The sequence below is a fragment of the Saccoglossus kowalevskii genome, chromosome 2 (genome assembly GCF_978046115.1).
Source record: "Saccoglossus kowalevskii chromosome 2, keSacKowa6.1, whole genome shotgun sequence".
In the NCBI taxonomy this organism is placed as follows: Eukaryota; Metazoa; Hemichordata; class Enteropneusta; family Harrimaniidae; genus Saccoglossus; species Saccoglossus kowalevskii.
Genome location: NC_140642.1, coordinates 42,494,647 through 42,509,530, shown reverse-complemented (window position 1 = coordinate 42,509,530; position 14,884 = coordinate 42,494,647). Strand labels below are relative to the sequence as shown.

General features: G+C 35.1%; 2 protein-coding genes across 2 annotated transcripts in view; both read right to left on the bottom strand.

The window, feature by feature from the left end:
* The window catches only part of LOC100366725 (tRNA-splicing ligase complex subunit RTRAF-like), a 38,185-nt gene that overhangs the window by 14,715 nt on the left and 8,586 nt on the right, over positions 1 to 14,884 (bottom strand). Inside the window, exon 2 of the mRNA XM_085495763.1 lies at positions 2,360 to 2,484. Coding sequence (XP_085351889.1) covers positions 2,360 to 2,484 — 125 coding nt within the window. The remainder of the gene's footprint in view (positions 1 to 2,359; positions 2,485 to 14,884) is intronic.
* On the bottom strand, positions 5,494 to 7,088 carry LOC146749022 (uncharacterized). The gene has a single exon (XM_085495751.1). The coding sequence runs from the start codon at positions 6,700 to 6,702 to the stop codon at positions 5,533 to 5,535; it is 1,170 nt and encodes a 389-aa protein (XP_085351877.1). The 5' UTR covers positions 6,703 to 7,088; the 3' UTR covers positions 5,494 to 5,532.

The window sequence follows — 14,884 nt, the reverse complement described above, 5'->3', positions numbered from 1 at the left end:
GCGAACTGTATGGCCTGCCTCGCCGCAATTGTAACACTTTACATCGCTACTGTTGTGCTGCTGCCTATTTAAATTACACACGTGGAAAGTATGACCAACACTACCACAGCTGTAGCACGTCACACGTCGTCTGCTATTAGAGTGGATATGAGGATTCAAATTATCCCCATGGATACTTCTACGATGAGCACTATTACGTCGGTTTGAAAACTGGATGGATCGAGTGATAGGACACATGGTATTAAAATTTCCCACCAACCTGCCTGTACCCCGGGCATTCAAATGAACCTTGTCACTGTATAAGTTAGTGTTAATGGTACCAGCATTGTTACGTAATATTGTGTCATTGTCAATGAAAGAAGCACCATTGTTTTCCACCACGAGTCGAAGTGATCGATTTGATGAATTCACAGCTGCACGCAAATAGTAGTCTCTTGGACACACACTTGAAATAAAAATCTTGGTTGCTGGATTAATAGCTTTAACTTTGTTAACAGATGATGTGCATTCGTTAACGATGTCATGTTCAAAAATAAAATTCTGAACATCATTGGTTCCACAATGAATGATAACTGAGTCGCTCTTTGCAATCAATTCTGACATATTGTCAATACACCTTGAAACATCCGGGAAAAGCGCCCCTTACATTGCAATCACTTCGGTTTTGTATAATCTACTTGAATCAATATCTCAGAGACGTGAATCTCCAATAATAATTGAATTAAGCCGATCTGATTCAGATTCAGATTCATATGGTGGAGCTTGTGGTGGAGAATGAGTGACTTCACAGTGCTCTTCCGAAATACCAGGTGGTACATTTTCCATACAGCCATCGTTAGAACTAATCTTGGATTCAAGACTACGTATTCTGCTTTCCAAATCTAGTATATATTTGTTCTGTTGCACAAATATGTTTCTAAAAGCTTCCAGATCCTTTAATAGAGCATTAATTATAACTGGGGGTACTGGTGGTGTATCGTCTGTGTGGCCATTTTCAGTGGTAGTACCGATGCTATTGGTAACAATGGCGGACGCCATCGGTGCGGTACTTTCCGAAGGGGCACCGAATCTACACTGATTACAAGATACACATAGTGGATAATCAGCTTTGCTCAAGTTAACTAACCTTGGATCATCATTTCCACAGTCGTTACACTTCATAATGCGATGATACGATTAAACTGCTCGACAAAAACACAAGGGGTTGCTCAGCACCCAAACACACGTCAGCACACGTCAGCACACGTTAGTGTGTGTATGTGTGAAGTTTGAATGACATCAGTCTATGCATGTATGATGGGATGTAAAATGTATGTGGGAAGTTTGACGTTAGTCTATGCATGTATGATTGTATGTGAAATGTATGTGTGAAGTTTGAATGACGTACATCAGTCTATGCATGTATGATGGGATGTGAAATGTATGTGTGAAGTTTGAATGACGTACATCAGTCTATGCATGTATGATGGGATGTGAAATGTATGTGTGAAGTTTGAATGACGTACATCAGTCTATGCATGTATGATGGGATGTGTGATGTATGTGTGATGTATGTGTGAAGTTTGAATGACATCAGTCTATGCATGTATGATGGGATGTGAAATGTATGTGTGAAGTTTGAATGACGTACATCAGTCTATGGATATATGATGGGATGTGAAATGTATGTGGGAAGTTTGAATGACATCAGTTTATGCATGTATGATGGGATGTGAAATGTATGTGGGAAGTTTGAATGACATCAGTCTATGCATGTCAGTTACATAGCTATGAAACCACATTCATTGAAACAAAATGGCCACTATTGGACCAGTTTGAAATCTGATTTGTTTAATAGACATACCAAGTTTGGCAATTGTTTTTGCCATTAAAATGTTAAATTGGATCATGTGATAAATGCATGAGCAAATGTATGATATGTGATACATGTGAGGAGATAGAATGTAATAAGCCCAGGGATGTTTTTAAACAAGCGAACAGGAGTGCAGTGCCCTTATTCATGGCTGGCACACACACACACACACCCACCCTTACCCTGGGGAGCAGATACCCTGGCAACCATACAATTCTGATGGCCACAGTCTTCAACTGTGACTTGTCTGATAGTAATTTTGGCCCCAAGGAAGCTGTAGAATGTTCCATTTTAACTACACACCCTGGTAGGGAGAACCTTATCTCCCCCACTTGATGGCGCCGTTGAATTGCAGTGCTCCCTCTTGGAGTTTTTTTCTAGAAAAAAAACCTGCAGCCCAATCACAGACAAACAGATAAATGCATGCACACACGGACAAGCAGATAGAGATGAAACAACAAGGGCAAGTTTTTGAACAACCTCCACATTTCTAACAAACAAGCTTACTTTTTGAAAAACAGTTGGCCAATCACCACCACATGTATTGCGTAGAGGACCTCGATCTTCTATAGTATACAGTCTAATTTTCTGGTCTTCCAACCAAACTATTAAATTCCTCCATTTTCGTTCATCTACAAATGAACAAATACAATAAGAATCATTATGTCAGTTTGGGTCATGTGACCCATTCCTACATTTATTTTGTTTAATCCACATTGACAATACAGATACAGATATGCAGATAAAGAAAATTATCAGATTATCCAAAAAATCAACAACTAGTTTTACCGGTAGTTGGATATGGATATATACCCTGATAGATTAGTGAACTGCAATGCTTATGATGTAGTCAGCCTAGATACATGACAATGTATGCAATTTTAGATAGAAAGGACAGTTGTTCAACAACTGAAAATATAAATACAACACTGGGTTCATCTATTACAATGGAGATAGAAAGAAAAGTTTTTACACCTATTATCATGACTAGGTGCTCCCCAAATTGGTCACAATCAGCCTGAATGCGAGTCAAACGAAATCCCACATCAGAAATTAACAATAAGAAACATGTAATTCAACTATTGCAAACTGCTTTCATTTTGTTTGAAGCATTGCAAATATCATCTTAATTTGTAATCCAATTAATTTGTAATGTCTACTCCAGAGCAGTTTCCCAACCAGTAGGAATGTTGACATACAAAAAAGTCAATTTAATGTACTTTTGAGATTAAGATTGCTTTAGAAAACAATTCTAAAAAACATTGGGTTGGTTTTCTGTTACAACAGACATACTCAGCATACACAAAGATGCTAAACCCTAGAAATACAGTTTATTCCAGAAATTCAATTGAAATGAGCCTGGAAATTTGATGTACCGCTAAATAAGCCTCAATGAGCATTATCTAGTATCGTAAAATCACAGTGAAATGAATAGATTATATGAAGACATACAAATTTGTCTAATATCCTGTTAGGGGTGAATCATTGGATTGTTGTTATTAAAAATTGTTTTTTACCTAACCCCAAAGTTTTTTAATATATGCTTTAATACTTACTTGATGTTTTTTTATTTATAAGCCCTGGCAAATTATATTTTTTCCACAATTGTTTTGTTCTAATAATAAGATTACTGCTAGTCAGCCATTTTGAATTTGATGGCGACAAAAATGCATGTGCAGTTGTCCTATAATAATGTCTGATGTATGTGTGATGTTTGAACTTGATGTTAATATTGACCCAGAACTGCATTCAGTAAAACAAAATGATTGCCTGTCAGCCATTTTGAACAGGGTCCAAAAAATGATAATGTGTGAAGTTTGAACTTGGTCAGTCCAAGCATGTTTGAGATATGGTCAAATTATACATGGGTGCACAGGAGTCATTCTATAAGTCCCCATTTCAGGTTCGAGCTGACTACTTCGAATACGATATGAAAAACAAAATGACATACATTAAGGTCCCACGATGTCTAATGTATGTACAAAGTTTCAAAGAAATTCATTCATACACAAGACATCCAGATGCAATTATGGCAGAAATACTTGATTTAGATGAATCTTTAACATTTGGTCATTTTATCATTAAACGACATGATGTATAGCAATAAATAAAGTTTGAATATGGTTGGTCAAGGCATGTCAGAACAGCATAATTAAAACAAAATGTGCACAAGTTGGCCATTTTGAATCTGATATGAAAAACAAAATGATGTGCATCAACTCCTATGAAGTCCAATATATGTACCAAATTTGAACAAAATCCATTTATACACAAGTTTTGCTTCTGAAAGGAGGAAATGCTTGACTTTTTAGCACAAAAAAACCATCACGCAGCCATAATGAATCTGATGGTAAAACAAATGAATGTACACATGTGCGTTGTGTCGTCGCAGGATGCGCTGTCTCAGCACAGAACTGTGTCATGTGACGACTCACTAGCAGATTTATACTAAGTGTTTATAAACAGAATATATGATACTTTTTACAATTTAAATTGCTATTTAATAACATATTTTACTGAAATATTGTTTAGTGACTCAAATATTAATGTCACATATAATTAAATTTTTGGAACAGCAGAAACGAACACATAATAACAATAAACATAGCAAAACTATTGAATCCTTGCCCGCAAGGGAATAGTTGATGGAACTGGTTATGTTGAGACCAAGAATTGGCTAAATTCTTGAAAGAGTGAAATTTTCTAACATACTTTTCATTTCTTACTACCAAATATCACTCTAAGCTATACATTTGGGAGAGGAGTGTTGATTTTGTGATGTTCTGCTTCCATAGATTTTTGTAGTTTCTCTAGAATAGTGGTTGGTTATTATGAAGGGAATGGCCTTGAAAGAGAAACCTTTTGAATTGTCTTCATCCAGTGAAAATCTCTGCAGGGATTCCTGGTACTGATTTATCATTGTTTGATTCCACAGTATTCTCATTATTAGTGACATCATTCACAATAGTGCCCCAATCACCACTTTTATTAAGAGTGTCATGTAACCATGTATCAGAGACAGTTATACCCTGTGATTTGTTCAGTTCAGTCTTGCTCACTAAATACTGCAGAGCCTCTAACACTTCATAAGGACGAATATTTTCAAACTGAACATGACCGCTGTAAGATAGTCTCCTGTTCAGTTTAATGGGTACTGTTTCTGATTCACTTAATTTTCGTGGTAAATTCACAATTGTGCTGTTTACATTAGCAACTACAATGACAATATTACCATGGATACTTAATTGACCACCACACGCATGAATGGAATTCTTGGAGAAATCAATCTTTCTTCAAGTGGGTATAAACTCAATTTAGGATTTTCATTTTATAAGCATATGAACATGATGGGATAGCTCCCTTTTTCAGGGAATTAGAACAAATATTACATATCCATTGTTTATCACTTACTAAAATTTTAAAGTTTATATTTATCATGATTACCGGTACATTCAATAACAGAATGTCTATACCATGTTTGATAACAGCAATTACATACATATTCTGGTCCTTCACATATATCTCACTGAAATTCATTAATGAGTTCACTAAATTGATCGTTTAAAACTGCATTTTTACATTTCAATCTCTCAGCATTACACTTTTCCTCAAGTTGTTGTACATCTTTTCTTTTTAATCTCTTTGCATTTCTCTCCTTTTCCAATTGTTCTACATTTTTTCTACTTAATCTCTGCATTACGCTCTTTCTCAAGTTGTTGTATATTATTCCTCTTAAATCTCATTGCATTCTTCTCTTTCTCTAATTGTTCCATATTATTCCTCTTAAATCTCATTGCATTTTTCTCCTTCTCTAATTGTTCCATATTATTCCTCTTAAATCTCATTGCATTTTTTTCCTTCTCTAATTGTTCCATATTATTCCTCTTAAATCTCATTGCATTTTTCTCCTTCTCTAATTGTTCCATATTATTCCTCTTTCTTCTCATTGCATTTTTCTCCTTCTCTAATTGTTCCATATTATTCATCTTTAATCTCATTGCATTTTTCTCCTTCTCTAATTGTTCCATATTATTCCTCTTAAATCTCATTGCATTTTTTTCCTTCTCTAATTGTTCCATATTATTCCTCTTAAATCTCATTGCATTTTTTTCCTTCTCTAATTGTTCCATATTATTCCTCTTTCTTCTCATTGCATTTTTCTCCTTCTCTAATTGTTCCATATTATACCTCTTTAATCTCATTGCATTCTTTTCCTTCTCTAATTGTTCCATATTATTCCTCTTTCTTCTCATTGCATTCTTCTCTTTCTCTAATTGTTCCATATTATTCCTCTTTCTTCTCATTGCATTCTTCTCTTTCTCTAATTGTTCCATATTATTCCTCTTTCTTCTCATTGCATTCTTCTCTTTCTCTAATTGTTCCATATTATTCCTCTTTCTTCTCATTGCATTTTTCTCCTTCTCTAATTGTTCCATATTTTTCCTCTTTCTTCTCATTGCATTCTTCTCTTTCTCTAATTGTTCCATATTTTTCCTCTTTAATCTCACTGCATTCTTCTCTTTCTCTAATTGTTCCATATTTTTCAACAAATTTGAAAAACGTTTCAACTGTATAACATAGTATGGTGGTAATACTTGATTGGTCACATTTTTTACAATGTCATGAACTTCATTGCAATGACTACACGAATATTCATGTATTGTTTCTTCATTAAAATAATCATTAAGGCAATTTGAAATAGAAACTGGTTCATTATTACTAGAATATGTGATAGGCAGTTGTAAAACAGTAAATGGTTCAAGTCTAACATTCTGATGTGCACAGTGCTTTGATTTATATGTGTTATTATAGATAACCATAAATATACTTTGTAAAGTATGTACTGGCATATTATTACTGTTTACGTCATATTGTTCTAATATATCAAATATAATCACAAGAAACTCATGGGCATCATTTTCTACAAGAGGATTAAATAATTCTCTACTTTTAATGTATTACTCTAACCATGCTGCACTATTAAAACTGTTGTTACCCAAATACATGTGAATTATAAATGATTCCCATTCACATAACAAACAAGATGGTGTTTTATATTTTCTGCATTGATGGGTTTTTGATTTGTTAAGAATGTAGCTTGCAAATGCTGGAGTATGTATTAATACTTGTATATAACATTTTGATAATGCAAGTCCAAGGTTTTGTAAACCAGCACCAGGGAGTTCATTTATAACAACTATCCAATCAGTACTCAAAATATTCTTTTGATACAGGTGAAACTGATTTAATAATTGCATTACATTTGAAGATATTTCACTTTGATTTAAGTCTGTTAAGTTTGTTCATTAATTAATCCATAAGATTATCAACTTCACGGGTAACAACATCTAATTCTACATGATTACCTGACTGAGGAAATACTTCACTACTTACATTAAAAGTAAATGGTATCTAGAAGTGACATCATTATTAAACAATATCCAACAATATCATTCAGTTAACAACTGTGATAAATTAACCTCGGCACAAATGAAACAAATTGATTTGGACATCAAGTATTTATTTCTAACAAAATGGAAAGGTGAGGTCTATAATGATAACCGCACCAAAGCAAATGAGAAAAACAAACTAAGAACATATCGGCTAATCAAATCAGATTTAAAACTTGAGCCATATTTAGTCAAGCTAAAAAACTTTGAACTGCGTAGTGTGCTTACCAAATTTCGTCTTAGTGACCATGGTCTTAAAATTGAATGGGTCGTCATAAAAAAATCCCATTAAACAACAGGGTTTGTGACATGTGTAACAAAGGTCTAATTGAGGATGAAATGCATTTTCTGCTGAAATGCAACAAATATAATGAGTTGCGTACCAAACTGTTCAATAAAGCTAAGGATATGATCCCAGCATTTGAAAATAAACCTGCAGAGAAAAAATTCATGGAATTATTACAGAATGAAAACGTTATTATACCAGTAGCACAGTTCATAAGTAAAAGCTTCGAAGTCAGGAAGCAGGGTTACTTGACATCTCAATGCCTGCTGTCAATTTAGTCATTTTATATTAGTTAGTATTTTAGAGATTTTGTATTATTTAGTAATTTAGTGATTGTATTTGTTATTTAGTATATTGTGTTTTTGTTTTGTTTTTTATATATATTTTTCTCCTTGTACTTTGTGACCATTTTCTTTCCCTCCGGGGATTGTGTAAGAGTCAATAAGTAAATAAAACTTCAAGGTTTTGTTGTTTACTGTACTGTTGAGACTGTGACTCGCATGCTCTTTTTTCCTGCATATATTTACGACTTTGTTCGCGTTTTAGTCTAAAACTCTTTTCTTAGGTTGAGGCATTCTAAACGAGCGTGTCCTTGAAACTTGAGTTCCAAGTTGCGTATACAACAGATTGTTTATTTACATCAAAACAAGTGTTCCGTGTAGTAGTAATATGGTCAAAAATAAAAACAGCCGTTATTCAGCCATCTTTGATCTGATTATGAAACACACTGATGTGTATGATGTATGTGCCAAATACGAATGAAAATGGTACATAAATTGTGGAAATATAGTAGTAAGGCCAAAAAGTCAGATGGCTGTCAATCGGCCATCCTTGACCAGATTTTAAACAAATTGTCATGGACATGCATCATAACATGTATAAAGTACATGTATGTGCCAAGTTTGAATGACAACTGACAAAGCATGTCCAAAATACAACATTTTCAAAAAACAAGATGGCTGCCAGTCGACCATCTTTGATCCAATTGTGAAATAAATCGTCATGGACATGTATCCTAACATGTATAATCTATGTACCAAGTTTGAATGAACACTGACAAAGCATGTCCAAAATACAAGATTTTCAAAAAACAAGATGGCCGCCAGTCGGCCATTTTGAATCGAATGGCTAAACCACTGCATGTGCATATGTCCCACATAAAGTATTAGGCACATGCAAAGAATGAACGGAATCGGTCCAAAGGATTCTGAGATATGACTCTGGACGAACGCACGGACGGAGACCGAATTATAAGTCCCCGTTTTCGGACTTCGTCCGAACGGGGACTAATAGTGATAATATTGAAATGACACTTATATAATTGTGCAAAGCTAACTCAATAGTCTGGATATTAGCAAATACTGCTCAGTTAACTACTATATATGCCACCTTATAGTATAATTATCTTATGTGAACTTCCCAGTTTGCGTAAAAAGGGTGAGTTTCGCGATCAAAAATGCCTTTACTTTATTATTTGCTGAACCTAAAAACGTTAGATAATAAAAATGAAGTTGTACTAAAGTCCAAAAAGTATGTTCAAGGTCTGCATTTTTTCGTAGCATAAAAACGATTTACTCTCTTATTGTGACACCCTCAAATCAACTGATTTCCATTCCCCTCAAGAGTCAAAATGGTTATGTGCCTCCATTTTACGGCAAGACTCAAAAAAGTTTTTTTTGCTTGACGTGTTCATTTGCTTTCAATTGCGTTTCAGTGGCTGTCACAGTCGTATTTTGAGTCTTGCCGATAACATTTTGGTTCAAATTCATGTAGATATCAACTAAAGCTAATTTGCATAACAATGTTTTTGCCCTTGGTCACCATATTGGACATGCATACAGTTAGTTATTTATGTATATGACCTTGGTAGTACCTATTAAGCTTAAGTGTACACATTCAAAGTCATTATATGCAATGACAGGAAGTTGTAATTGATACCATCTGTTTTAATTGAGTAAGTGATCAGATGCTAGGCAGACTCCAGTAAACTAACATCCTGTAACATCACTGTAACGTTTTTTTTGGGAAAGTCCAGGATTATTGAAGGAACCCGTTTTTGACTGAGCTGCTTTCGTGTTTTGACGCCTGATTGACACGTGCAACACATATTCATTCTATTTTTTTCCAAATTTCATATTTTGAATTTTGTTCTATTTCGAAGTTAGTCATTCGGAACTAAACGGTTTGCTATTAGCATTCAACAATTTTGAAAATAACTTTTCATCAGTGTTGTGGAGTAGTGCTTTGAGTGCCGATCACAATGTAAAAAAAAAACAATGGATAAACTACAACAGTTCAGTTTAGACATGGCCATACATGGACAAAGTTTTTTATTAACGGGTCAAGCTGGAACTGGCAAGACTAAAACTCTTATTGAACTAATCAGGAATTTAAGGAAGACCAAAAGAGTTCAAGTTACCGGTACAGCTAGCACAGGCATGGCTGCAAGTCAGTCAAGCACCTGTGGTTTGGATCGAACGATTTCTTTTGTTTCCAATTCATTGTACGCCTAGAAACCTGGCAACGTTGTTTTTGGTGAATATATAACATGTTTTGTTCCAATAAAGGATTTTGATATGCATAACAATTCCTGAATGAAACATTTCCTGTACTTTATAAAATTTAACAATGCCACTAGCCTAAGATGGACTTCCTGTTCAACACGTTGTTGAATGTTCGTGTCACAGTACGTAAAAACACACTCTCGAACTTGACAATTTTAAAGTTCAGACCATTGAGCAAATAGATGGAAATACCAGTTGCATAAATCATGAAGATTGATGATTTGATTGCTGACCGGGATAGCAGCATTTAGTGTTCTTTTCTATGCAATATAAAATCATATCGATGCTGTGGGCAGCGAAGGCTGACAAATTGTTTTAGTTCAACGGCTCTCAAGGCACAGGCAACTGACATGTTCTTGGCTGTATCTCAGACTAGTAATACAACAGACTCACAACGCGGTGTTTTCTTTTGAAGTAATGCGTGGCACGTTTGTGTAGGTTATCAGTTCTTATTGTACCGAGTAAACGTTGCTGAGCAACAAGATTTTCATTAGATCTCACAAAATAACGCGACATCTATTCATATTACAATCAACTATCGCGATGCATCGTGAGACATAGAAACAGGAGTGGGAAGCTATTTTTGGAGAACATTTTGACGAAGATAATGACAATTTCTCTGAAGAACTTTGCAACCCCTGAGCGATCTCATGCTTTTCATTTCCTGAAATTAAGAATAAAAAGAAATATACTGAGCTATTTTTAAACAAAACTATGACGGAAGTCAAACAAAATCAGTGAAACTCGAAATAGCAACAATACTGACACACAATAGACAAGTCATTGTCAATGACACGTCCCCGTTCCGTTCATATTTGAGTGACATATACATTCAAAGCAGGTCATGACCGAAATCTCAAACCACTTTCAGTGGTCTGATCTGAAATGCACCTGCATATGTACAACACATTGTACTAAATCTGAACAAAGTCCATCCATGCATGACTGAGATCCGGTTCCGGAATTGTGAAAATACATGATTTTGATGCATTTTCGGCCTTAAAATGGCCATCATTCAGCTATTGTTAAGGGAATCATGAAACAAATGCACATATCTATTTGTGACATGATGTACCATATGTGTGTAAAGTTCGAACTTGATCAATCCGGACATGTCTCGGATACGGATCCAGAACTGAATTCTTTAAAACAAAATGGCCGCCTGTCGGCCATTTCGAACTTGATCTTACAAAAAAATGATGTGCATCAAGGTCCTATTATGTTTAATGTATGTACCAAATTTGAACAAAATCCGTCCATGCATAACTGAGATCCGGGTCAGGAATGGTGAAAATGTGCTATTTCAATGCATTTTCGGCCTTAAAGCGGCCGCCATTTGGCTATCGTTAATGAGATCATGAAACAAATGCACATACATATTTGTGACATGATGTACCTTGTGTGTGTGAAGTTTTAACTCGATCAATCCAGGCATGTCTCAGATACGGATCCAGAACTAAAATGGCCGCAATTCGGCTATCGTTAATCGGATCATGAAAAAAATGCATGTGCATATGTCCCATATAAGGTGTGATGTATGAGTGTAGTTTGAACTTAATCAGTCCATGCAGGTTCGAAATACAGGTGATCACGGACGCACAGACGCACACAGGGCAAAACATAAGTCCCCGTTTTCGGACTACGTCCGAAAAGGGACTAAAAATTGAAACAGTCACTTAACAATGTGTAGATCGTGACAAAAATAACACACCTCCAGTTTTTACCGTTACCAGATCACGCTGATACGCTGAGAGATATCATGTACATGACACTAGCTATCCCATGTTTCGGCACACACAAAGAAGTATGATTGTTCAAAACGCAGCGATATGCTCTCTCCGAAAAAATATTGGAAACCTTTCACAAAATCCGCAACAGCGAGAAATATCGTTTCAAAGTTGCTCATTATATATTCAAAAACTATTTGAGGTAAACACTAAGACATAATTCAGATACTTGTAACTCCTCTGATTCTTGGTCAATTCTTAAAATTCTTACACAGCTGCAAAGTTCAAAAAGTCCAGAACGCATCTCCCACTTTTTTTTTTAAATATCTGGATCCAGTTTACGAAGAAATACGCAATTTCCGAAGAAGCGTGAAGTGTGCGGAATATCCAGTGTTCAGTAAACTTCGACGGTGTCTATGCCAATGCTACAGAGCGTGGCACACATAGCATGTACAATTAAGCCGATTAAAACCTTAAACAATAGACGTTGCGAGTCTGTTGTATTACTAGTCTGAGGCTGTATATAACACAGTCAGACACTGACAAGTAAGCAAGTACGAGTAAACAGTCCGGGACAAAGTCAATACAAGCCGGTAGGCTGGTTGACAATCCGCTCCGATTTTTTTGGCTGTTTCCATGGTAGGACATGAACGTGGAGCTAATGTCAGTTTATAACTAAATGGGCCCTGTATATGAAGTTCGCAAAAACATTCAGTCTTTAGAAGTCACTCAGTTTATTACTAGGACGTATTCTGCTGTTACATTTATTATTTCCAATCGTTTAGTATTTTCTAGAATGAAGGCAGCATTTACAGTTCATTCAAAGTTCAAAGCTGCGTTGGGATTATGTTGATACAGTGTAACAACGTCGGCATCGGTGATCTCTTACCAGTGCGCAACGTAGCCAAAATAAAAAGCATCTGAGCCAATTAGTGACAGTACGACCTACCTGTGAAGTATGAACAAAATCAGCCAGCCAAAAAAGTCACAGAGGAGTTAAAAGCCGTTGCTGGTGAAAAGTTACCCCAACTTTGGGGTCAAATTTCTCGGTAATGAAAAAAGATATCAAAAATTCAAATAGTAACTTTGCCCACACTCAAGCTGAGTAGAATGAACTATGTCTGAGGTGTTTTATTCCAAATTTGTAGGAGGAGATACATTTGGCACAAAGCTATCCCAAAAAATAACAGTTTTTTGGGCTGTTGCTATGGCAACAGATTTTTCCTAATAACTAGGGTGAAGGTGTGACCTACCTGCCAAGTTTGAGCAAAATCGGCCAAGCCAAAAAAATCACAGAAGAAATAATACGTGAAAAAGAACTGGAAATCACACACACAAAACAACAAAAGTGATTATATTGGCAATCCTAGCAGAGCGGATCGCCAATAATTAGTGTATCTTTAATTTTATTTATTAAAATATGTACACATTATATCTAATTGCAATGGAAATTGCCAAGCCAATTTATAAAATTATAAACAAATATTTTCGTAAATAATACTGACCGTGATATTTTATATTGCAATTTCTTTCAATTTAATTAGTTGTAGTGCAATGCATTAGTAATAATGTAAATATATATATATATATATATATATATACATATATATATTTCTTTATTTCATTGATGAGACTGAGTTATATTTTTGTTACGTACTATAATATATCTATATTGGGTTATGGGGATTATTAATTTTAATAAACAATATTTAACTGTCCTTTGCAATAAGATCATAATGATAATGTTTCTTGGTTTTTGAAACTATGGGCATTATCATAGCATGGGTTTTATTTTGGAACTCCTGCCAGAGCAACATCACAAATCATAAGGGCAAATTTATAGCTTCTAAGGATGGTATTCCCAGAATAGCACAAGTTGTTAAAAAAACATAAAACTTTAATTCTCAACAACGATGAAAAGACCAGTTACTGCGACAAAGTCCTACTTCCCGCGAGACCCACCCAATACGAAACCCACTTACAGCAAAAGCCACTTACCGCGAAGCTACTAGTCTTTAACTGAACAAAGCTTTCACAACAATTACATTTTAACTGAAAAAATAATTACTACATATCTAATTATTTATGCATGTAAAGTGCACCAATATTGAACTTTGTTATCCTTACACCTTTTTTTACAACATATACAACTTTGAAACTGATTGGGTAAAAATTACTTGAGTTATCGCACCCACAAGAGATAACCAATCAGTAGCCATCGCTCATTAACTATGCAAGCAAAATACACCAACATCACACTTGGCCATCTTTGCATGTTTGTTAAACGTATATAAATTTGAAACCGATCATGTAAAAATTACTTGAGTTAGCACACCCACAAGTCACGCCAACAACAACAACGTCGCCAAAATTTTCCCCTTACTATAGCTTCCCCTTCGTTTACACTACATTACGGGCAAGGCAATAAAATTTATGTGTGAAGTTTTTAAATTTTCGGTATTATTTCAGGTTTCAAGTAGCTTGAAATAGAACGTGCTTGATCACAATAAAAGCCTGTGAACCGGGAACTAGCAGTGTAAACTGATTGCAGATGTATGTGGGACACAAGCTCACATGCAACCAACAAACTTTTGAGCATTTTTTTAATCAAACATTACCAATTCTGGGCCATGTATAAAATTTCATAATATACAAACAACCCAAATTACTATAGAAAGAAAGGAAAGGTTATGGATTAAAATTAGATTTAAGGGATCAAACGAAACCTTTTGTATTTGTATTGTATACTTTCCTGTGGAGGGTAAAAATAGAGAGTTAGTTGATGAACTTTATCACCAATTATTAGTTGACGTACTGACACTTGAAAGCCAAGGCAATGACAATACTTTAACAAGACATGAAATGTCACAGTCCCCGTTATTTGATTATAAAGTAGTACAAGGAACATCTGCAAACAGGTGAATGAATATGTACTCTATGTGGGTACAACTCATCATAAAGTGATTTCCCATAATCTAGTTTTGTACTGACAACTAAAAACTTCC